Genomic DNA, 25,942 nt, shown 5'->3' on the forward strand with positions numbered 1-25,942 from the left:
GTTAGCATTCCCTTTTGGGCATTAGATTAAGAAGGCCTCCTGTACTGGAGGTTTTGGGTAAATAAAAGAAGGAGAAAGAAGCAAAGGGTTGCCCAATTACACCAGGATGTCCTGCTGTAATTGATTTTTCAAAAGGCAGCTGGACTTACTTCGTCCAGCTCCTGAAGAACTGAAGAAGATTCCGTGACCCGTCAAAACCGCGGAGGACAAAATCGCGCTCGACGAAAGCGCGCATTTGACGTCATCACAGTGTGACGAAAAAAATTAAAAATTGAAATAAAAATAAAATTAAAGCAAGCCGATTCACATAAAGGTAAGGGTTAGGTTTAGGGTTAGGGTTAGGTTTAGAGCGTTAGGGTTACGTTTAGCGTTAGGTTAAGGGTTAGAGTTAGGTTTAGCGTTAGGTTAAGGGTTACGTTTAGGGTTAGATTTAGGGTTAGGTTTAGGGTTAGGTTTGGGGGGGTTAGGGTAAGGTTTTTGCTTTATTTTTACATTTTTCGATCACAGCGCGATGTTTTCGTCGCGCTGTGATGACGTCAAATGCGCGCTTTCGTCGAGCGCGATTTTGTCCTCCGCGATTTTGTGGTGGAACCGAAGATTCTTGGATGAGGAGCGAAATGTCTTCAAGAAGAAAAAAAAAATTCAGTTGCCTTTTGAAAAGTACCTTTGGGACAATCCTAATGTGGATGTCTGAGAATCTCCAAAGACAATTACAGCAGGACTAATTCCACTCCGCTTCTCTTTCCTGATAGACCTGTTTGGGCGGATTTTTCCAGTGCTTTAGGTCAGGAAAATCAGGATTTTGCCAGGGCTGCTGTGGGAAGGCCAATTCTTATGAATTAAGAGGCCGTGCAGAGTTTGTGTGTGCGCTTCAAGGCAATTTTGTCCTGGCATAAAGATATTATCAATATAATCTGTTCTGCAAAAGGACATGGCTTGCTGTGCAGCAGCTGCTCCTTCTGTTCCGCTGTGCAGGCACAGATGCTTGAGAAAGAAGGAACACAACATTTATGTGATGCGCCTCGTCTTTTAAAACAATGAAAGGCCATTGTTACCGTCCATTCCTATCTTTAGGTGAGGATAATGATTATAAGAATAATGCACTAAATGTATAAGCCATCCGACTCTTAGTGATTCTAGAGTTATCTTTCCACAGCCGATTGCCCTCCAAATATTTATTATATATGCAGGAAATCCTCAACTTGCAAAAGTTCATATAGTGACCATGTGAAGGTACAACGGCACTGAAAAATGCGACTTATGACCGTTTTTCACACCTACAACCATTTGAATCTGCGCTATAATCAGAATCTGTTTGTCCTTAAGCAGCTACTGGAGATAAGCAGTGTCAGAACGTCTAGGATACCTATCAATTGATTATTGGGAGCATGTGTTTTTTTAAAACATCTGTATAGAAAGAGCATCTAAGGCGGGGGAGGGGGTGTTCAAACTCAAGGCCCAGGGGTCGGATCCGGCCCGCATGGTGATTAGATCTGGCCTGTAGTGCCACCCTGGAAACAGCGAGAGACTGGCCCATGGTGCCTCCCCCAGAAAAAACAGAGATAACTAAGGCTGTAGGTGACCCTCCCGAGCTCTGTTTTCGGTGACAGAGGTTGCAGGAGGCTGTCGCAGGCAAAAATGGAGCTCGGGAGCCCGTATTCGTTGGCAAAGCACTCGGGCCACAACAGGCACCCCCAACACAAGTGATGTTGAGTTGGCCATGCTTAACCTGGCCACCCCCACCCCTCTGTGGTCAAACACAATCCTGATGCGGCCCTCAATGAAATCGAGTTTGACACCCCTGCTCTAAGGAGTCCAAAAGATGTCATAGATTTTGAAAGAATGGTGCCTCCTTCTGATTAAATGCAGTCTAGGGAGAAATATTGTAGGGTTTTTTTTTTCTTCAAATGTAAACCTGTTGGCTCCATCAAGAACTTCCTCGATCTTGATAGGTTCAACTCTTTCCTTGTCTTTCTTCCTCTTCTCCTACCACTTCTCCGAACATCAGGCACAAGAACACATTGGTGGGCAGGGCAACAGGTAGGAATTTGCTGTCCTTGCAATGCCATTATGCACAATTCTGCAATTTGGGAAGTGTTATTCTTTGTGGGTCAATTAAAAAGACCGACTTCTGTTCTTGTGCAGGAAAATTTAAAGATGTGAATTTTGTCTCTGTGGTTCTTATTTGAGTTATATCTGGACAAAGCATCTGCTAATTATGTTTTGAATGCAAGCAAAACATTTACTGATTCTGGCCATTTTTCAGGCAACAAACACACAACAACATAATAATGTAAGCCGAGGTGGCGCAGTGGTTAAATGCAGCACTGCAGGCTACTTCAGCTGACTGCTAGTTCGGCAGTTCGGCGGTTCAAATCTCACCGGCTCAAGGTTGACTCAGCCTTCCATCCTTCCGAGGTGGGTAAAATGAGGACCCGGATTGTTGTTGGGGGCAATATGCTGACTCTGTAAACCGCTTAGAGAGGGCTGAAAGCCCTATGAAGCGGTATATAAGTCTAACTGCTATTGCTAATCCCTAAATAATAGGGTTAATAGAGTTTTTAAAAGCAAAGCAAATATCTTTCTGAGAAAAGGACAGAGGGGGAAAAATGAAGCATACTAAACAGTGTAATGTTTTAAATTTATGTCAGTTCCCTATTTACATTTCAAGTGACTTCATGGTAACCACTCTGCAGTACAGTGTTTTTGGAGCATGTCTTCCCACAGTGGTTTTAAAAGGTTAGACAGAAAATTAACAATACTGAAATAAGAGGAAATGAAAACTTTTATGTTGAACTCTTCAATCTTCTGGATAACTGTATTGAACTTTTAGCATGTTAAACAACGAAGGAAGAATCCTGCTGCATTCTTCAATCATCCATTTTAATGTGTTCCTGTCTTTAAACAATATTTACTTTCCCAGGTATAAATCTGTATACAGGTAGTCCTTGAACAGAACAGGATAAACAATATTTACTTTCCCAGGTATAAATCTGTATACAGGTAGTCCTTGAACAGAACAGGATAACAGAGTTGGAAGGGATGTTGGAGATCTTCTAATCCAACTGCCTGCTCAGGCAGGAGGAAAAACACTGTACCATTTCAGACAATTGTTATCCAGTCTCTTCTTAAAAACCTCCAGGGTTGGAATATTCAGAACTTCTGGAGGCAAGTTGTTCCCCTGGTTAATTGTTCTCACTGTCAGGAAATTTCTTCTTAGTCCTAAGTTCTTCTCTCCTTGATCAGTTTCCACCCACTGCTTCTTGTCCTACACTCAGGTACTTTGGGGAATAGCCTGATTCCCTCTTCTTTGTGGCAACCCCCGCCTTATGACCAATTGCCTTATGACCAGGTGCATAACAACTGATCAAGGTTTTGATGAGGGGAAAAGGGTTTCACGACCCAGATTTTAAGTTGGCACAGGGAGGGGAGGAACGTTCACAGGTGATAGCATTTTGGGCCCTTGGCAACTGACCTGCGTGTACAGCCATTTGCAGTATCCAGTAGTCGTAACCACAATTTAAAACATTTTTGTTTTACAATAATATGCATTTACTTCCAGTTTCCAGCAAAAAACGCCCATACAAAACCAATGTGTTTGCTTAATAGCCACCTTGCCAGAAAAAAAGTTGTAAAATCGGGCACAGTCATGTGATGACCCATTTTACAACCGTTGCGACTCATAACCAAAATTGCAGGCTCAATTGTTGTGAGTCGAGGACTTACCTGTAATCTGTTGCACTGATTTCCCCCTATTCCGAATGCAACCTAGGCTTCCTGATTTCCTGCCACCTTTTCAAATTAGCGTATTTCCACTTCCTTCTGCTTCTGCCATCACACCTCCAAAGGAGATGTTGACTTAAAAAGTGGGACATGAATCTTTTCTTTCCCCATCAGATTCTGGAATCAGTCTTCATATACTCTAGTGCAGGTTTAAGCAACCTGCGGCTCTGGAGCCGCATGTGGCTCTTTTAGCCCTCTGCTGCAGCTCCCTGTCACCCATCAGCAACACAATGTTGAGAGGAGCTTCCGGGGGCGGGGAGGCGGGAGGAGACTCTATGGCAAGGGGCAGGTTTTCCAGTCAGCTCCACAATTGATAGGGCTTTCGGTTAGGACAGAGGAAAAAGGATGCTGTGCTAGGAAGAGACTCTATGGTGGGGAAACCGGACTTCCGGTCGGCTCCGGAATAAAACGTGGGGCTTCCGGTTAGGACCTTTGTGACTCTTTGAGTGTTTAAGGTTGCCGACACCTGCTCTAGTGCAGGGGTCCCCAACCCCCGGACTGCAGCCCACTACCAAGCTACGCAAGTGGCAGGCTGGAACAGACAAGCATGCATGCGCAGCTCAACTTGCTGACTTGCACGACCCTGTCGCGAATAGGTCACAACCGGGCCACCAAGCTGCAAAGTTTGGGGAATCACTGCTCTAGTGTATAGTAGCTGGAGGTTAGGATTTGGCTGTTGAGTCTGGTTTTTGCATAATAAACTGAAGTTGTGAAATGCAGACATAAAGTCGTAAAATTGTCGTATCCCCTGCCAAGTATATAAAAGTCTTTGTTTTTCCAAAGCTATAGCTTTTAAAAATGCTTGCTGCAGTTGTAAGGTATAAATATGTTTATCCAACATTTGGAACCCATTTTTCTTTTGTCATTATATAAAAATGCTGACCCTTAAATCCTTCTAGGATACCCATTGAATTCTGAATTATACGTTCTTTTTCAACCAACAACAATAAAATGCGATGAACTTGTTGATAGATTGATTTAATTTGCGAAAGAGTGACTGTTTTCATTTTAAAGTCATGTTTTGCTGATTTTATTTCAGTTTTCAGGGAACATATCACGTTCCTTGTATGGAAATGAGATGAATTTCCACAGAAATGGAATACGGTGTCAATCTAATTAGCGGCGTCCCTTGGGCTCCATATTTTTTTGTCAGAGATAATAAAGAGGGGGAAAAAACTTTCATAGCTTTGGTAGCATGAGACAAAGTCTCTCTTGCTCTTTCCAGCCAACTTCTTCTGAAATGTTCTTTTTACTGTCTTAACATGATCCAGAGCTCACTTTAACAGCAAATATTCACAACTGATTCACAAGACTATTGCAGGTATCTTAGTTTGTTTTGGCCATGTTGCACACTTAATCTCCTAGACATAGCTAGGAAATTGGAAGTGTGAGAGCTACAAAGAATAATTGTCAATGTTTTGATGAAAAGAAAGGAGCTTAAAGGATTAACGTGACACATCTGGCTCCCACAGAGTCTTGAGGTTAGATAGTTCTTGACTTACGACCACAGTTGAGCCCAAAATTTGCCTCCCTTTTATGACCTTTCTTGCCACAGTTGTTAAGTAAATTACTGCAGTTGTTAAGTTAGTAATGCAGTTGTTAAGTGAACCTGGCTTCTCCATTGACTTTGCTTGTCAGCTGGTCACAAAAGGGGATCCCACGACCCCGGGACACTGCAACCGTCATAAATAGGAGTCAGTTGCCAAATGTCTGAATTTTTATCACGTGGCCACAGGGGTGCTGCCATAGTCGGAAGGGTGAAAAACTGTCCTAAATCACATTTTTCAGTGCCATTGTAACGTCGTACGGTGACTAAATGAACGGTTGTAAGTCGAGGACTACCTGTATCTCATCTCCAGGCTTGTTCCGTTAAAACCTCCTCCCCTTCCAATCATTTTTGGTTCCGCAATGCCTCTGCCAGCAAAACCAGAGCTCGAGAGGGCCGCGTGTGGCTCCTCCTGAGCTTCGTTTTCGCCGGCAGAGATTTACAGGAGGCTGTCCCAGGCAAAAACAGTTCAGGAGGGATGTGCGTGAACCCCCCACCCCTCTGGAGCTCCATTTTCACTGGCAAAGGGTTGCAGGAGGACGTCCCAGCCAAAAACAGAGCTCGGAAGCCCATTTTCACTGGCAGAGCCCTCAGGCCACCACAAGCGTGCCCCCAACACAAGTTATGTCATGCTGGCCACACCCTCCCCTGTCGCCCCCCACAGGTCAAACACAACCCTGAGGCAGCCCTCAATGAAATTGTGTCTAACACTCCTGTTCTAAATAAAGAGCTTAACCTCTCTTTATTTTCCATACACTAAACATTGTATATAATAGTGGTCATTCATTGTATAAATCAATGCTGTTTCTTTTCTTTTTTTGATTGAGTGGTTTGAGAGACTTCATTTAAGCAGCAAGTCTTTATCTGAGATTGGTATTTTGGGGTTAATTGTTAACTTTGGTGAACCACTTTATTTAATGGCATTGCATTTGTAGATAGGAGAAAAATAATTTCTTGTGAGTTGTTATTTGAAGGAAAGGGAAGGAGAGCCTCTGTTTTCCTTCTAACTGCAAACACCATCAGAAAGTTGTTCCCCTGTGAAGTAAATTGTTTGGAAAGCTAAACACGCTTTGATCAACCTGAGTAACAGGAAGGATTGGTTCAAACAAATAGCTCCTAGCTTCTAAATTATGCTAATATTAAGCCTTCCAAATGCTGTGGTTATTTTACAGAGAAACATGTGGGAATTGCGTTTGTGGTTTGTGAATATCGTTCTGCCCTTTTATAAAATTGCATCTTTGTCTTTGGAGCTCTATATCTTGTGATATATGGACTGCATGAAAGAGACTCTTCAATCCATAAAGCAAGAACTCAAAAACAATCTCGCGAATTCTACTACCCTGTTTCCCCCATAATAAGATCTCCCCGAAAATATTGCAACACAGCAGCAGCCGTGAGGTAACCACGCTCGCCTCCTCCTGCACCACAAAAATAATAAGACCTCCCCGAAAATAAGGCCAAGCATTTATTTCGGGGGTCAAAAGTGGGTCTTATTTTCAGGGAAACACGATATATTCTAAATAATGTTTATATGTAGTCCTCAATTTAGGATCACAATGGATCCCTGTTGCTAAGCGAGACAGTTGCCTGAATTTTGCCTCTTTTTACGATCTTTCTTTTCACTGTTCTTAAATGAATCACTGCAGTTATTAACTTAGTAACACAGTTTGTTAAGTGAGTTTGACTTCCCCGCTGACTTTGCTTGTCAGAAGGTACCAAAAGGTAAATCACATGACCGCTGGACATTGCAAGCATCATAAATATGGGGTTAATTGCCAAGCGTCTTAATTTTGATCACATAACTATGGGGATGGTGCAAAGGTCATAAGTATGAAAAATGGCCACAAGTCACTTTTTTAGTACCATTGTAACTTTGAACCGTCACTAAATGAATTATTGTAATTTCAGGACTTTGTGTATTGACAGTTGAGTTTGAATAAGTTGTTATGTGCTCTTTTTCTTGGACTTATGCATAATTAAGGTATATTCAAATTGATACACAGTAAAATAGAGATAGAAATGATAAGTTTAACTACTTAACTGGTTCTCCTCGTCCACATTCGACCACATTTCTCCCACAAAGCTGCATTTCTCTTTCTGAAATTAATTCTCCATCCCACCTTATACTGACACCTACACAGTCCTTTGCATAGTTTTCTTGGTAGCTTTTGGCGGAGACAGTTAGGTCCAGAAAGTGATAAGAAAAAGGCAACTGGACTTTCTTTTTCCTTGAAGACATTTTGCTCCTCATCCAAGAAGCTTCTTCAGTTCTGATTGACTTGAAGAAGCTTCTTGGTTCTTGAGTCAGAACTGAAGAAGCTTCTTGGATGAGAAGTGAAGCATCTTCCTGGAAAAACAAAGTCCATTTGCCTTTTGAAAAAGCACCTTTGGTGCAACCATGACCTGGATGACTGAGAATCTCCAAGAAATCAGTAGCGTTTATCCAATTTGAGGAGAACAATGAAAATGCTACTGACTTCCTGAAGTATGGAAGCACTTGTAAATCTTTTTCCAACTTTCTGGACCATCAAAGTTGATAAAAATCAGAGCTAAGTCAGATCCAGGTTCAAGGAAGAAACAGGATCTGTAATCACTACAAATCAAAGGTAGTATTCAGTTGGTTCGCTCCAGTTCAGGCGAACCAGTAGCAGCGGCTGCAGGAGGCTCGGCCCACCTGCCCCGACGTAATGTGTGAGCACTGCGCAGGCACAGAAATGCATGCATGCTCACATTTACGAACTGGTAGGGATGGTAAGTGAATCCCACAGATAGCAATAGCAGTTAGACTTATATACCGCTTCATAGGGCTTTCAGCCCTCTCTAAGCGGTTGACAGAGTCAGCATATTGCCCCCACAGTCTGGGTCCTCATTTCACTCACCTCGGAAGGATGGAAGGCTGAGTCAACCTTGAGCCGGTGAGATTAGAACCGCTGAACTGCAGATAACAGTCAGCTGAAGTGGCCTGCAGTACTGCACCCTAACCACTGCGCCACCTCGACTGTGGTTAGAGTGCAGTACCAGAGATATTTTTGAAACTCTACACCTGTTCCCATGTCTTTATCTCTCCTAGAGTGTGAAATGTGAATGCCTTGTTTTTTTAAAATTAAAACAGGCAGTCCTGGACTTACAACTATTCGTTTAGTGACTGTTCAGAGTTCCAATGGCACTGAAAATAACCCAGCGTGGCACCGTTTTCACATACCCATTCCAGCATCCCCGTGTTCTCATGACCAAAATTCAGACCCTTGGCACATGGCATGCATTTATCATAGTTCTACTGTCCCGTGAAATTACCATTTGTAACCTTCCCAGTTTATGTCTCCTTTTGCGACCTCCTGACAAGAAAATCAAGATTTACTTAATGACCACATGATTCACTTAACAACAGCAGTCATTCACTTAGTAACTGTGGGGGGGAAGTTCGTGAAATGGGGTAAAATTCACTTAACGAACCGCCTCACTTAGCAATGGTAATTTTGGTCTCAACTGTCGTCGTAAGTCGAGCACTACCTGCAAAAAAGCTCTGGGTTTCAAGTTCTATTTATTTGCTTTATTCTTTGACTGAAGAGTTTGGTCCACTCCCTTGTGACACTTTTGAAGGTCTACAAAGCTCACTTTTTTTAAAGGCTGCAAATGGATGGAGAATATAAGGCATTTTTGATAACTAATATATTGGCGCAATTAAAGGAAACTGTTAGCAGATTTTTCATTTTTCCACAAGACAATTTTGCTGGGTTCTGCAGGAAAAAAAGTAGGGCTGGCTTTTGAATTCGATATATATAACATTAAGCCTTGGTTCATTTTTTTAAAAAAAAATGTTTGTGGTAGGTGGATATTCTTTTCAGCCACCAAATGTCCTAAAATTGCTGCAAAAAAGTCAGCTTACTGTGATAACAGGGACGATGGGAAATCTCATGAAGGAAAAGGGCTATAAAGAACGGGAATTATCCAAGTTCTTTAGCTTGAATTGTGGTTCTGGATTAATTTATATTTGCAGTGCATTCACTTTTTCTTTCATGCTGTCCAAACACAGTGTTTGTCCTGTGAATAACTTTACTTTCAAAATAAATATGTCCTTTACAACAGGGGTCTCCAACCCTTGGCAACTTTAAGACTTATGGACTTTTCCTCCCAGCTTTGCTGGCTGAGAAGGGAATTCTGGGAGTTGAAGTCCACAAGTCTTAAAGTTGCCAAGGTTGGAGACCCCTGCTTTATAAAATTCAATTTCTGGGAAAAACACTTGATAAGCTTTTTTTTTCTTCTGTTACCTCTGTAAGACAGAGCCTATAGCAGTGATGGCAAACCTTTTCAGCACCGAGTGCCCAAACCGGAACACGCGGCATGTGTGTTCATGTGTGCATGCCGGAGCACCGGAAACCCAAAGAACAGCTGGCAGTGCGCACATGCCTGTTTTTTAACCATTTTTCTGGGCCATTCCGGCTGTTTGGGGGGTGTTTTTTGGGGCGTTTCCAGGGCGTTTTCCGGCGCTCCGGCGCCTGCAAAGACCAGCTGATCCCTCTGCATATGCACACCGGGAACCAGGAGAGCAGCTGATGACGGCGCACGTGTGCCCACAGAGAGAGCTCTTTGTGCCACCTCTGGCACGTGTGCTATAGGTTCGCCATCGCGGGCCTATAGCAATGTTTCTCAAACCCGGCAGCTTAAAGATGTACGGACTTCAACTCCCAGAATTCCCCAGTGCGTACATCTTCAAGTTGCCATGCTTAGGGAACATTGGTCTGTACCAAATTGGCACCCCTGTTTCATAAAAACAGAACGATCGACTCCTATGGAAACAATATAACGGTTTTTCCTTCCCTTCCCCTCCAGCTTGTTTGCGTTGTTGTCCAAAAAGCACAACAAAGTTTTGGAACAAGCCACCCAGTCTTTGAGAGGTTCCCGGTCTGCTCCGGATTCTCCACTTCCAGATTATGTGAGTATCGAAATATAATCTTCTAAGGAAGAAGTCAAAAAAATACACCCCCCCCCCTCCGTTTGCACAAGTCTGTTCAAAGAGTGTGACAGCCTAGCAACAACCATCACCAAAATATAGGAAGTTTGGCTGGTGACATCATGTCTGAAACTCACGAAAGACATTTAACAAAAAAAAAAAAAAAAAAAACCCTTGCAAGGCAAAATGAGAACCAAAGTGATTTTCAGCAAACGCTTTACTCTCGTTTTCCTATCTTGGGCATTTGCAAATGGTTCCCATTGCAATGTGGGGAGGAAGAACACAATGAGCACAGTATGATAAAACAGTGAAGCTTCTAGCATGCCCTTTAAACAAGCCTCTGTCCAGTGGTGGGGTTCAAATAATTTAACAACCGGTTCTCTGCCTGGTTGCTGGGTGGGCAGTCTCCTGCACCATCCTGGGGGTAAAAACGGGCTCCAGAGGCTCTCTGGAGGCTGGAAATAGGCCGTTTTCACCCTCCTTGGGTTCTGTGAGGCCCATTTTCCACCTCCATGGGCTCCACGCACCCCCTGCACTTACCTGGGTTCCAAAACAGGCCACGTAGTAACTCCTGCGAGGGAAGGGGCGGGATGAGGCAGGACCAGCCAGTCATCAGAATTATCGGTTCACCGAACCAGACATAAAATTAACATCCAGTTCGCCCGAACCGCTCCAAACCGGCTGAAACCCACCTCTGCCTCTGTCCCTAGGTAGCAAAAGGACAGTTTGTTTTCCAATTTAGCATCAAGAGCCAATTTGTGTTGTGATTACGGCTAGAAAGTGGGAGGGTATGAGTTTTAGTGCCACCTTTGCACCAGTCACTTACTCTCAGCCCTAGGAAGGTGGCAATAGCAAACCACTTCCAAAAATCTTCAAGAAAGCTGCAAGGATTTGTCCAGGCGTTTGCCAGGAATCAGCATTGATTCAAAGGCAGGGGGGTGAAAGTGGGGGGGAAGCCTCATAATAATTAGAGTTTTTCATACACACACACACAAAAAGAAAGAAATTGAATAGACTCTATTAAAAATTAAGTTCTCTTAGCTCTTGGATATTTTGCAGCTTTAATTAATATATTGTTTTGCTATATTTGTTAAATCCAAAGTAATTAAATCAGTGTTAGTGAAAGTAGGCATTGAGCAAAAGGGTTGGTTTGCATGGCCCCTTCCAAAATTATGATTTTATGTACTTGACTTGGTGAAGTGGATGCTTTTGCTTTTTCCTCCAAAGAAATTACTTTAAATCTTAATATAATGCAGTAGCATCTTTCTTAATTCTAATGCGCTTAAAAATAACATTTATGCATGATTAGAACATACATCCCAGTAAAAGGAATACAGTGCCGAGAAGAATACGTAAGAATATGTAAAAATTGAATTGTGGTTCTGGATTAATTTATATTTGCAGTGCATTCACTTTTTCTTTCATGCTGTCCAAACACAGCATGATTGTGATTTAATTTCCAAATCACAAGTGATGTCCTTATAAAAGTATATTTTAAAGGCAAGATTTGGTTCAGAATCTGCGTTGGCGCTTCTGGAAATATCTTAATTCATCACAGCCTTGGTTTTCCTCTTCTCAAATTTGGGGAATGGGGGCGTCTTGGACATTCAAAACTGGATTGCTGCCCCTGGTCACTTCTGCTGAGCCTGGATGAGCGGGCTACAAAATCATGAGTTACTTTGTTGTTGTTAGTTGGGAAGTCATGTCCAACCCATCGCGATCCCATGGACAATGTTCCTCCAGGCCTTCCTGTCCTCTACCATCCTCTGGAGTCCATTTAAGCTCACGCCAACTGCTTTGGTGACTCCATCCAGCCACCTCATTCTCTGTCGTCCCCTCCTTCTTCTTTCTCCCTCAATCTTTCCCAGCATGAGGCTCTTCTCCAGTAAGTCCCTCTTTCTTATTAGGTGACCAAAGTATTTCATCTTTAGGATCGGGCCTTCTAAACAGCAGTCAGCAGTTGATCTCCTTTAGGACTGACTGGTTGGATCACCTTGCAGTCCAAAAGACTCACAGGAGTCTTCTCCAGCACAGAGTACAAAGGCTTCAATTCTTTGGTGCTCAGCCTATCTTATGGTCCAACTTTCACAGCCATACATAGCAACTGGAAAAACCATAGCCTTGACTATACACACTTTTGTTGGCAGAGTTACTACAGTTGCTGATATATTAAAAAAAAAAAACACCAAACACTGATCCAAAATAAATCTTGCTAGTAGCTGACTTAGCAAAAACTGGGCAACTTTATGCATCCCATTAAAAATATGGTTTGAGAATGGATTGCTTTATTGTCTATTTCTGATGAGAAGGTTTTATTTTATAAAGATGCAAGGTTGTAGCATTGCATTCGATGCCTAGATTAAAATGCAATTTTTAAAAACGATTATTTACATGCATTTCTTTCTTAACTCTAAATCACAATGAAATCATTAGTTTTATTTGGCAGGGAGGGGAAAAGTTCCACCCAAATGTATTTATTTATCATTTTCAGGGGGTCATGGCACTGCAGAGTTTGAATCCACTGACATATTTCATAGAAGGATTCCTAAGCAAGTTTTTAGAAGGAAAAACAATTTCTGTGCTGTAAGCCAGACTGAAATCAGATTTAACAGAACAGAATAACAGAGTTGGAAGGGACTTTGGAGGTCTTCTAGTCTAACCCCCTGCTTAGGCAGGAAACCCTACACCACTTCAGACAAATCGTTGTCCAATCTCTTCTAAAAAAACTTCCAGTGTTGGAGCATTCACAACTTCTGTAGGCAAGTCATTCCACTGATTAATTGGTCTCACTGCCAGGAAATTTCTCCTTAGTTCGAGGTTGCTTTGGTGAATACATTGATCCCGTCTTCCTTGTGGCAGCCCCTCAAGTATTGGAACCAGTTACCATTCCCTATTTTCACTAGACCAGACATACCGTGTTTCCCTGAAAATGAGACAGGGTCTTATTTTCTTTTGACACCCCCCCCCAAAAAAATAAGCACTTGGCCTTATTTTGGGGGAGGTTTTATTATTTTTGAGGTGCAGGAGGCGACAAGCGGGGTCACCTCATGGCTGCTGCTGTGTTGCAAATTTTGGAGAGGGCTTATTTTAGCACATGCGCTCAGAAGCCCGATTGGGCTTATTATTCGGGGAGGTCTGATTTTCAGGGAAACAGGGTACCCAATTCCTGCAATCGTTCTTCATATGTTTTAACCTCCAGTCCCCTAATCATCTTTGTTCCTCTCCTCTGTATTCTTTCTGGAGTCTTGACATCTTTTTTATATTGTGGCAACCAAAACCGGATGCAGTATTCCAAGTGTGGTCTTACTGAGGCATTATAAAGTGGCATTAATACTTCACATGATCTTAATTCTATCCCTCTGTAGCCTATGACTGCCTTGACTTTGTCAGATGCTCTAAATACATCCAAATAGTTTATACTACCTGGAAATAATTTGAGCCAAGATGCCCTTTTAATTTCCAAACCTTTCCCCAAAAATATAATATTGGAGACTTCTAAGAAATGATAAATGTGTTGAGCTACAGGGATGGTTTTATATCACAAAATCCTTTCCTCTTTTGAGAATGATGGAAGCATTCTTTGTTGCAAGCAAATATTCACTTTTAACCCCATTCACACAGTTTTCCCTTGGCTACTTATTGAAGCCAGAGAAGGGCAAGGATTGGGGATTAATTGACATCCGTAAGCCGAAAAATATCTATGACTTCAACTGGATCCGTTGAACATTTAGGTCGGCATGGAAACAAAGGAAGTGTTATTCGTATAGATCACAACAACCTATTAAGTTATGTTTATTTATTTTGGAGTGGGCGTGGTGAAATGCAGTAAATTAGACCTCCCCCTTGAATGATTTTCTGCAAATATGAATGCAGTGGGAAATAATAATATAATTGTGCCCAACCACAGAGTATGCCTTGAGATGAGCTGGAGGATGTTTATTCAGACCGTTCCCAACTTTTCCATCCACATGAATCTTTCTCCCGCTCATTGCTTCCCCTCCAGTTCCCAAGTTTGGTTTTTCTTAATGAGAGAGGTCATTCAGAGGCAATTTTATCAACGGCCTGGGCCAGTTTCACCTTCCAAAGGTCAAGTGTGGCTTTGAAATATTGTTTGCCAACATTACAGGAAAACCCCAAGGACTGCCAGGAAAGCTTTCAGATTCTCCAGTCTTCAGGATCTCACATAGAAAAATGAATGAAGTAACTTAACACGGCAGTGTATTTGGCTTGCATGTATTTGACGTAAAAAGGGTGTTGCCAATTCAGAGGGAGTCATTCATTGGAGTTACCCTTTTAAGTAATTTTAAGTAACCGCTTTTAAGTCTTTTAAAGCTACTCGTAGCTGCGGTAGACAGGCTGAGCCACTGGTCCCTTCAGGTATTAAGCCCAACCTAGAAGGTGGTTTGTCTTTGCGTGCCCAAAAATATCAAAAAAAGCTTTTGTCAGACCTGAAGCACAAATGGAACCCTTTGTAAACTTGGTGACTTGCACCTGGGAAGGGATTTAATGAGAAATTCCCAGACAGTGCATTAAATAAAATTATATTATGGTTGGGATACATCTGTGAACATGGTTGATTTCCCTTTTTCTTCTTGTTTTTTATCCTTTCTCCTAACAACATCCTTAGACTGAACAGTTGGTTACCTGTTACCTGTCAAGAGCATTTAGTATCTTTCCCTGGGATCAGAACTCTAAATACAGATGGTCCTCAATTTAAAACAAGTTCATTTAATGACCGTTTGAAGTCACAACAGCACAGAAAGAAAGTGACTTACGACCGTTTTTCACACTTATGATCATTGCGGCATCTCCATGGTCACGTGACCAAAATTCAGGCGCTTGACAACTGACACATATTTGTGACGATTGCAGTGTCTCTCGGGGTCAAGCGATCCCCTTTTGTGACCTTCTGAGAAGCAAAGTCAATGGGGAAGCCAGATTCACTTAACAACCGTGTGACCAAGTTAACAACTGCAGTAATCCACTTAACAATTAAACAAGGTTGTATGAGCGGTGGCGGCGCAGTGGTAAGAGTGCAGTACTGCAGGCTACTTCTGCTGCCTGCCAGCTGCCTGCAGTTTGCAATTTGAATCTCACCAGGCTCAAGGTTGACTCCGCCTTCCATCCTTCCGAGGTGGGTAAAATGAGGACCCAGATTGTTAGGGGCAATAGGCTGACTCTGTAAACCGCTTAGAGAGGGCTGTAAAGCACTGTAAAACTGTATATACTTTGTTTCCCCAAAAATAAGACCTCCCCAAATAATAAGCCCAATTGGGCTTTTAAGCGCATGCACTAAAGTAAGGCCTCCCTTGAAAATAAGGCCTCCCCAAAAATTTTGCAACGCATCATCAGCCATGAGGTGACCATGCTTGCTGCCTCCTGCACCTCAAATATAATAAGACTCCCCAAAAATAAGGCCAAGTGCTTATATTGGGGGTCAAAAGAAAATAAGACCAGGGGTGAAATCCAGCAGGTTCTAGAGAACCGGTAGCGGAAATTTTGAGTAGTTCGGAGAACCGGCAAATCCCACCTCTGGCTGACCCCAGAGTAGGGAGGGAATGGGGATTTTGCAGTATCCTTCCTCTGCCACGCCTACCAAACCATGCCCATCAAGCCACACCACCCCTACCAAGCCACACCGGCAGTAAACCGGTAGTAAAAAAAATTAAAGTTCATCACTGAATAAGACCCTGTCTTATTGGGGGGGAACACGGTAAGTCTAAGTGCTATTGCTATTGTAAAATGGGGCAAAATTCACTTAACCATCGTCTCGCTTAGCAGCATAAATGTTAGGCTCAGTTGTGGCCGTACGTTGAGGACTACCTGTAATTTCATATAGGTAGTTGCTGGGCGAGATGCCGTCCTCTTTTTCTAGCCAGTGCTCCATTCACAGCTGATGAAAAAACCCTTCCCCAGTTTAGATTCATCTTACATTTGCCTACAGTAAATAAAAAGCAGCTGCTGGTTTCAGCATCTCAGTCTTGAAAAAAAAACCTTAACCCCTCAAGCATCATCTGGAAATAATATAGCTGGTAAAACAAAGCTAAGAAGAAAAGGCAATGTTTGTTTTATGTGGGATGAATGACTTTAGTTGGGGTCCTTCTAATTTGGCCATTAGGAGGGTTATTAAAAAGGAGTATTACAAAGGTGGTTTCCAGAAAAAGATTGTTTTTGTTCTATCTTGTTATTATATTTGATTATAGCCAAAGCAAGGAGTTCTTTATAAATAGCCCTTCATTTCATTCCCCCAGCAGAGAAGCAAAAAGACCCAGTAATCTTACTGTCTTCATGCATTGGTAGATGCTAAATTGTTCCCTTACATTACTTGAGTCCCTTAAAGCAAATTGTATTTTAGAAGTCATATTTAATTTCCCCTTACATGCTTTGGCCTAGGGACCCGCTGGTTGAACGATAGCGTGACTGTCGCCTTTTAGAAGAACTAAAAGTTTTAGGGCGAACGTTTATACCTTTTGAAGGAATATATCATTTTCGCTGCATGAAGATTCTAGACAACACAGGAGGTTGCAAACAATTGTCTGGAGTTACTGAAGAGAGAACTGTAGACGCACGATCTTCATCAGGCCCTGTTGAGGACTGTGGGCTGCCTGAGTCAGTATAAAAGCAACTGGACAACTTACTCTCTGGAGACAAATACTGTGGTGGTAAGACACCCCTAACATCCCTTGGGATGTGTGTTCTGTTATGATACAGCCTGTTGTGCCTTCAAATGACTTCTACTGTACTGCCGTAAAATGGCTCCTATTGTACAGCGCAGTGGAGTTGCCATGGTAGCGGCTTCACAGTACTCCACATGGGGGCTCCCTCTGGTAAGGCAGAAAATCCAACATTAGAAATTACCTTTGGTCCGGATATTCCCCCCCTAGAAATAAATATCCACGCAACTGCTGGGTTATCAGCTAGGTTTTTTTAAAAAAAAAATACAAATGGGAATTTGTTGACAGGACATAGCCATACCTTTCAAAACTAGTTGGCAATGAGGAATTATGGGCATTTATTCAGATGCTCTGGGAGCAGACATCCTCCCCTCTCCCCCCCCCCCACTTCTCTCTTCTCTCCTCCTTCCTCTTTTTCCTTCCCACTTCTTTCCCTTCTTCCTTCTTTTCTTTCTCCCTTCTTCTCCTTTCTTTTCTCTTCCCCCTTCTTCTCCCTTCTCCTCCCCCTTTTTTCTTTCTTTTCCTTCCTCCTTTTTTCCCTTCTCTTTTCTTCTTCCTTCTCCTCCCTACTCCTCCCCCTCTTCTCCTTCCTTCCCCCTTCTTTCCCTTCTCTTTTCTTCTCCTCCTCCCTACTCCCCTTCTTCTCCTTCCTTCCCCCTTCTTTCCCTCTCTCTTCTTCTTCCTTTTCCTCCCTTCTCCTCTCACCTTCTTCTCCTTTCTTCTCTTTTTCCTATCTCCTTTCTTCTCCCTATTTTGGACAGAGAATGTCATCACCAAGCTAGTGAGAGGTCAAATGAGTGGTGGGAGAGAGTAGTTTCCAATGTATTTAGCTCTATAACTGGAAAAGAGGTTCTAAGAGAGAGGTGAGCCCTTCAAGGGGTTCTCAAGCAGGTGATACTCAGGTGATTATGATCTAGATTTCAGCTGTGAAATAAAGGAGAGGAACTTCGCTCCCTGGTTAGGACAGGTCTCTGTACTTTGCCTCTGTTGAGAGACATACCACCTTTATCTAAATTTCCTCCTGCTGAAAAGAGATTATCCCTATATGGAGGTTTATATGGTAGTGTTTTTGTTCGGTGAAACACCGTTTATTCACTAAAAATGAAACTAGACTAATGTATCGAACTCATTTATTCATTGTCTGCCAGTTATTCCTGTAGCTTTAAGTGTCTACTTGTGGTTGATGGGAAAATGTTTTTGAGATAGTGTTTATTTGCAAGAAAGTTGCATGAGTTGAGCGAGTTCATGCATGAGACTTGGGTCTGATTGTCAGTCAGATTTTTAACTGAATAATGATAGAGTTAGGAGTAAGAGATGCTGTAAAAGATCACTGCAAGAGATGTCTTCTTCAAATAATGCCTTACAACACACACACACACACACACACTATACATTGTCCAATTGTTTCCAACTCTAGGAATGGTGCTTATCTCCATTTCGTAGCCAACAGATCCAGCATTGTCCGAAGTTGCTACGTGCTGAAGGGCACAGAATGCTGTTATCTTCCCACCAAAGTGATACCTATTTATCTCCTCACTTTTGCATGCTTTAAAGCTGCTAGGTGGGCAGGAGATACACACATACTCACACATACACACAGAGAGAGGAAGAGAGAGAGAGAGAGAGGATGTGCCTCCCAGATACGTGGATTTGGCAGATGTTCATCAACAATAATAATTATGCACAAAAGTACATAGAACAACATATAATAGACTTGCTTTCTGTACCACTAGAAAAGGTAGAATATCACAGCATGTGTACTATATTTTGGGGGCAACCTTGATATCGAATGACTTGGAAAAATAAAGCTGACATTTCAACCCGAACTGTCACTTAAAGGATGCAGTCCAACCTTCATCCTGGAGAGTGTGCTTCTTCATGCTAGCATACTCCCACACACACACAAAAAGGAAAAGTAAGATGATATAACCAGAAATATCTACGGTAAGCCTCTATAGGGCCTGGTTCCAACTTTCCTACTCACACTGTCTGTGAAGTCTTCCTCCTTATCTGTTTCCCACCATTTTGCTCGATGGAGGAGGAAGAGCCAAAAACACCGCATTGTTTTGCAGCGATTGTACAAAATTTCCCACACAACAGTTTTCCTACGTATTTGCTTCATTCCTGGCGATATAGCCTGTAGACGCAGTGGTGGGATTCAAATAATTTAACAACTGGTTCTCTGCCCTAATGGTTTCTTCCAACAACCAGTTCACCAAACTGCTCAGAAAGTTAACATCTGGTTCTCCCGAAGTAGCAATAGCAATAGCAGTTAGACTTATATACCGCTTCATAGGGCTTTCAGCCCTCTCTAAGCGGTTTACAGAGTCAGCATATCGTCCCGACAATCTGGGTCCTCATTTTACCCATCTCGGAAGGATGGAAGGCTGAGTCAACCCTGAGCCGGTGAGATTTGAACCGCTGAACTGCAGATAGCAGTCAGCTGAAGTGGCCTGCAGTACTGCACTCTACCCACTGTGCCACCTCGGCTCTCAGTGGTGCGAACTGCCTGAATCCCACCATTGCTGCAGAGGCTTGACCAGATTTTGTGTATTTACTACCGTAGGTTTGGTAATATGATACATTGAGGAGTGTAAGAGGGTTCCACCACAAAACCGCGCTCGACTAAACCGTGCTCGACTAAACCGCATAGCTGATGTCATCAACAGCGCAACAACAGCGCGGAGACAGAAGCACGGTGTAAACGCTAAACCTAAAATTAACCCCTAAACCTAAACCTAACCCCCCTAAACCTAATCCTAAACCTAACCCTTAACCTAACCCTAAACCTAACCCTAACCCTTAACCTAACCCTAACCCTTAACCTAACCCTAAACCTAACCCTAAAGCTAACCCTAAACCTAACCCTTACCTTAAGTTGAATCGGCTTGCTTTCAAAGCGCTATTTAAAGCGCCCTTCTTTCTCCGCACTCGCTGTTGTCGCCCTGTTGATGATGTCAGCGACGCGGTTTAATCGGGCGCGGCTTAGTCGAGCGTGGTTTTGTCGTGCCACGGTGTAAGAGGCCTTCTTGACCTCTTCTCAGTTGTCCATGCTTACTTCTCATCTGGCTGGTAAGCAAACTCAAAAGACGGAATGGGACCATTGGCCATGGGCCACTCACCACGACCCACATATCATGGCCAACTCGCCACAGGCAATACAGCACAGCCAACTTGCTGTGGGACAATTCTCTGTGGAATTCACATCATTCCTTTTTATTTTTGTTGACCACATTTTCAACAAAATTATTTTACCCATGATATCAAAGGAAATCCTTCCTGTGTCTACCAGCGTTTGGGTTGCTTTGGTGAATAATAAAAAGAACTAATCCCTGTTGAATTGTCCCCTGGTGAATTGGCCTCAGCGAGCTAGCCGCAGCAAGGAGGGCGTGGTGAGTTGGCCATCCAGAGTTGGCTGCAGCAAGTTATCCTAGACCTCTCAAAAGAAGTCGAGATTTGGACTTCCTGGGCAAAGTGTGGTGGCTGGCTCCCGAAGTTGGTTGAACTTGGATGTCATTAAAGGGCAGGAAATTGATATTTTTATTTCTATTTCCTCTTGTGGAAAATTGAGTTTTCAGACTCGGATTCAAAAATGGCTGCATCAATAGCAATAGCAGTTAGACTTATATACCGCTTCATAGGGCTTTCAGCCCTCTCTAAGCGGTTTACAGAGTCAGCATATCGCCCCCACAGTCTGGGTCCTCATTTCATCCACCTCGGAAGGATGGAGGGCTGAGTCAATCTCAGCCGGTGAGATTAAAACCACTGAACTGCAGATGACAGTCAGCTGAAGTGGCCTGCAGTACTGCACCCTAACCACTGCGCCACCTCGGCTCTTTGAGCTAGCAGATTTCCGCTAGCTCAAATTCAGAAGGATTTGTTGCTCTTGAATATAGGAAAATACATTGAGCAGCCTTGCTTCAACAGTTTTCCATCCCTGCTTTAACAACTTGAGAAAATAAAAATGTTGTTTTGGTGGGGTTTTTTTTACTAGTGGTAACAATCCATGTGGCCTAAGTGCTCCATATATATTTGAGGGAAAAGGGAAAGGAGTGGGTTAATCTCCAAGCAACTACTGCTTCAGTAGATAGTCCTTTTTTAATTAAGTATTATATTTCTGAAGAGAGTAGGTTGACTTGGAACCCTGGTTGCCTCAGGCAAAACTCTTAAGGCTTCCTGCTAATTTTTGCTTTTCCTCACATAAGGAGAAGGGAAAAAGAAACACAGTTTGACCATATTTGTCAACACACCCTCAGCCTGGGGAAAATGAAGAAGTCCTCAGGATTGTGATTTTTTCCAGTTTCCCACACTGTTCTTTTCAGCTTGTTTGTATACATGAATCACAGGGGAACTCCTGTTATCCTGTGCTGTGGCATTCAAAAATATTTAGTTATTGTTGATATTATTATTGCTGTGTGTTATTGTTTGCACCGTATTTCATTTGTGCATTGATGTTTCATCTTATGACCTGCTAACCAAAATTCTCCAGAAATCTTAGCCTCGAGTTCTTGCTTTTTAATTTAGGAGCTAGCAATCATGCCCAGGCTGACAGAATTTCTTTCAATGATAATTAAGTGGCTCCAAAATGGATTTGTAGAATGTTAGTGTGGTGGTTTTGTCTCTCATGAATGCAAACTACATGCTTAACTTAGTCATTTTTGAAAGTGCATCTACAAAGGTAGAGTAATATAGCTTCCAGGACAGTTCTCATCACAGCACTTTAAAGTGCTTAATTTCCTGGTGGAAAGAGGGAGGGAGGGTAGAAGGAAGGAAGGAAGGAAGGAAGGAAGGAAGGAAGGAAGGAAGGAAGGAAGGAAGGAAAGAAAGAAAGAAAGAAAGAAAGAAAGAAAGAAAGAAAGAAATTCCAATAGAAAGAATATGTGTAACTCAGTGTTGAACTGTGGAGTTTTTGGTGATCTGTCTGGTTGTTTCATGAAATTCAGATTCAGATTCAGATTTAATTTATTTGTATGCTGCCCTTCTCCGGGAGGGACTCAGAGCGGCGAACAACTCAAAAGGGGAAAGGGGATACAAACACAATACATATAATTAAAATACACAAGAGTCATACGGCCATACAAGTCGAGAGGGGAGGGGAACTCATCAACCCCAGGCCTGCCGGCACAGCCAGGTTTTGACAGCTTTCCGGAAGGCCTGGAGAGGGGTGAGGGTCCAAATCTCCACGGGGAGTTCATTCCAAAGGGCCGGAGCTGCAACAGAGAAGGCCCTCCCCCGGGTAGTAGCCAGATGGCATTGGCTGGTAGACGGAACCCGGAGGAGGCCGACCCTGTGCGATCTAACGGGTCTGTGGGAGGTAATTGGCAGAAGGCGGTCTCTCAAGTACCCAGGTCCAATACCATGAAGGGCTTTATAAGTTACGACTAGCACTTTGAAGCGTATCCGGAGACCGGAAATGTCTGCAATCAAGCAACAAAGAAGATTAGGAGGCTAAAACATCGGAAGAACGGTTGCAGGAATTGGGTATGTCTAGTTTAATGAAAAGGAAGACCAGGGGTGACATGATAGCAGTCTTCCAGTATTTGACAGGCTGCCACGAAGAAGTGGGGATCAACCTATTCTCTGAAGCACCCGAGGGCAGGACAAGAAGTAATGGATGGAAACTAATCAAGGAGAGAAGCAGCCTGGAACAATTAATCAGCGGAACGGCTTGCCTTCAGAAGTTGTGGGCGCTCCATCACTGGAGGTTTTTAAGAAGAAACTCGACAGTCAATTGTCTGAAGTGATACAGGGTCTCCTGCTTGAGCAGGGGGTTGAACTAGAAGACCTCCAAGGTCCCTTCCAACTCTTTATACTGTTGTTCTGTTCAGTTCAGAGAGCATTCAAGAACTCCATAAGACATTGTCATCTATCTTACAAGCAGAAATTCTATTCTTTTCTCAACCTCTTCATTTTGTCAAACCAGGATTGCCAAATCTAACTGAAACCCAACTGGGATATTCCTCCTACTCCCTTAATACATAACACTTATGTATATGGGCATACATATGGCCCGGCCATACTCCAAAAAATAAACCTTAGGCTACCAAGACAGGAGGAGAAAAAATCCTGTTAAGAGTTACTAACTAAAACGAATCGTCTGCGAAGTCAGATAACCCTTTTTTACAAAAATTAATTGATCACTCGAGGAAATACAGGTAGTCCTCGACTTACGACCACAGTTGAGCCCGTTATTTCTGTCGCTAAGTGAGAAATTTGTTAAGAGAATTCTGTCCCATTTTATGACTTTTCTTAAAAACTGAGTGCACAGGGGGCACTCACATTGTACTTTGGGGCCTCGCACAGCACCCCCACATCCTGTTTTGGCTTCCATGTTAGTGCAAAAGGCGTTCCAGGCCCCAAATGGGGCGCAGGGGCACCAGACCCCCTGCATCCCACTTTGGGCCTGGAAAGCTTCCTGCATCAACCGGAAAGCCAAAAATGGGTGAAGGGGGGGGACGCATGCGCGGGGGCGGGAGAGCACGGAGGTTGCGCGTGCATGCGCGGGGTTGCACATGGATGCGTGGGGGCTGTCTTGCACACATTGCATTATGGGTGCAGGCACGCACTATCGCGCTTGTACACACACAGTTTTGGGGCACAACACAAAAAGATTAGCCATCACTGGTCTAAGCCTTAAAAACCATCAGCATGTTGTACCACCAGGTATTCCACATGTGTAAGCTGGCAACAAGAAGTTAGATAAGTAGATTTGTTGCAGAGAATTAGGAAGCGATGTATGCAAGATGGTTAATGGCACCCAGGAATGCTGCCCTGTATATATATTTTCATCCCAGAATTTAAATACTAGCACTCTTACCTTTCCGAGTTCTAGAAAATCACTTCTAGAAAGAGTTTTTGTAAGATGGGAATCAGAAATTCCCACCTGACTATTTCAAACCTCCTTCATAGTAAGAGGAGGCAACAATTTAAATGCTGTAACCTAGAAAAGTGTTGGTCTCCCCTTCCCTGAATGCGGGAGGCCAGACAGCCATCTGTCAAGGATGATTTAATTTGGATTCCTGCCCTGAGCTGGGTATTGGACTCAGTGACCTAAATACTCCTCTTTCCAACTCAACAATTCTATGTTTCTTATTATAGAGGACTGTTACAAAAGCATGTACATTCTGGCATAAACGTGATCTTTATAAAATAGATGTGACAGTACCAGGTCGGTGCATTTTAATGTGGTTTAGATTGACACTATTGAAAGTAAGAATTACTGTATGATCCCATCAGTTTACGCATTTACATAATCAGCGTCAGAAGCTTAGCAGAATTGATAGACTCTTCCAATTCTTATTTAGTCTACTGCTATTTTTTTTCCATAGCTGTCAACACGGTTATACACTTTCCCAAGAGGCCTTTGGAATGTGTCTTATATCCTCCCTTCGGGATTTATATATATATATATTTTAAATTTTTGGTGCATCCCTTTGCAGTCCTTGCTCCTCGGTCTAGGAGACAGGAAGGCGAATGGCGTCATAAATGTTTATGTTTATCAGCATTCTTATCCAGCACTAAAGAGAATAAACTTTAAAAATAATAGGGAATGTCACAAACAACGCTTACTTTCAAACAATGGTATGATGTGCCTGTTCTCAAAGTTCTCCAAAGTCATTGAATCTTTTCCTTCCTGTTTGTATTTTTTGCGTTAAGGGATAACTCCGGTATTTGTTGCCTCTACATGAATAACAAAAATAGCACATCATGGTGAATCAAATTATTATTAATGTCTTTATTAGGTTCTACATTTTAAAACATAGTTAAAAAGTCAGTTCTGCACTTTCAGTTAACATATTAATCTTTGTTATGGACAGGCCAGCCTAATTATTGCCTCTGCATTCCTGGTTATTATCTTAAATATATTTCTCAATACAGATAGTTCTCAACTTACAACATTTAGTGTCTGTTCGGAGTTACAACAGCTCTGAAAAAAGGGACTTATGACCTCTTCTCACACTTATGACAATTGCAGCATCCCCATGGTCACGTGATCAGAATTCAGACGCTTGACAACTGACTCATATTTATGACCGTTGCACTGTCCCGGTGTCATGTGATCTCCTTTTGCGATCTTCTGGCAGGCAAAGTCAATGGGGAAGCCAGATTCACTTAAGAACCGTGTGACTAACTTAACAACTGTGGTAAGCAAGGTCATAAAATGGGGCAAAATTGACTAAGCAAGTTTCTCACTTAGCAACAGAAAAGTTGGCCTCAATTGTGGCTGTGAGTCGAGGACTACCGATATAGTCATCACAATAGATGCAGTTATATCTTCTTCACGTTCTCAGTTGCTATATGGTATTTATTTTGTCATGTTTATGTAGTGCAATATTGGAGGTGATGATCCTTTGAGAGCTGCAAGCAACGAAATTTCATTTTAATGTATACCGATTAGTATACATTAATAGTGACAATATAGTTATTCTAACTCTGAGTCTTCTATGCTATCTAATTGTGACTTGGTTTGTAAGGGGGGGAAAATCAGCCGTTTCAAGCTGAAAGAACCCCCTACTGAAATGACTTGGGCTGAGGTCCCAGTTCTGTGTAATTCATTCTGAGATCTGCTGCCAGGATCTCTGGGAGATCTTTCAAGCCAGCAAGAGCTATGATGGATGGCCACCTCCACTCTTGGCATACCTGAGACTGTTCACCTGGGAAATTTTTAGCCCTCTTACCAAGAACTTCTCCCTCCTCTATTGGGACCACAGCAAGGAAGATGCTTCAGGCCCACCTAGTACAGTTTACCCTTGAGTATACATGCATCAGAGGTGGGTTGCTCCCCGTTTGGCCCGCTTCAGCCGAAGTGGCATTCAGGCCTGGGTCGCAGAACCGGCAGCGACCCAAGCCTGCCACATCCCTGAACCGGTTCCCTTGCCGCTGCTGGGTCACCACCATTTTGGATTTTAGTGACTGTGTGTGAGCAGTACACTGTTAATTGTTCTGCGCATGGACGAAGAACAATTTACATTGAACAATGCATGCATG

General features: G+C 42.8%; 1 protein-coding gene across 2 annotated transcripts in view; it reads left to right on the top strand.

Annotated features, from left to right (window-relative positions):
- The window catches only part of DYM (dymeclin), a 266,534-nt gene that overhangs the window by 173,337 nt on the left and 67,255 nt on the right, over nucleotides 1–25,942 (top strand). For both annotated transcript variants that reach the window (XM_032213699.1, XM_032213700.1), the window contains one exon: nucleotides 10,160–10,262. In XM_032213699.1, the coding sequence (XP_032069590.1) occupies nucleotides 10,160–10,262 (103 nt within the window). The remainder of the gene's footprint in view (nucleotides 1–10,159; nucleotides 10,263–25,942) is intronic.

This window comes from Thamnophis elegans, chromosome 3, assembly GCF_009769535.1.
Source record: "Thamnophis elegans isolate rThaEle1 chromosome 3, rThaEle1.pri, whole genome shotgun sequence".
Taxonomy (NCBI): domain Eukaryota; kingdom Metazoa; phylum Chordata; class Lepidosauria; order Squamata; family Colubridae; genus Thamnophis; species Thamnophis elegans.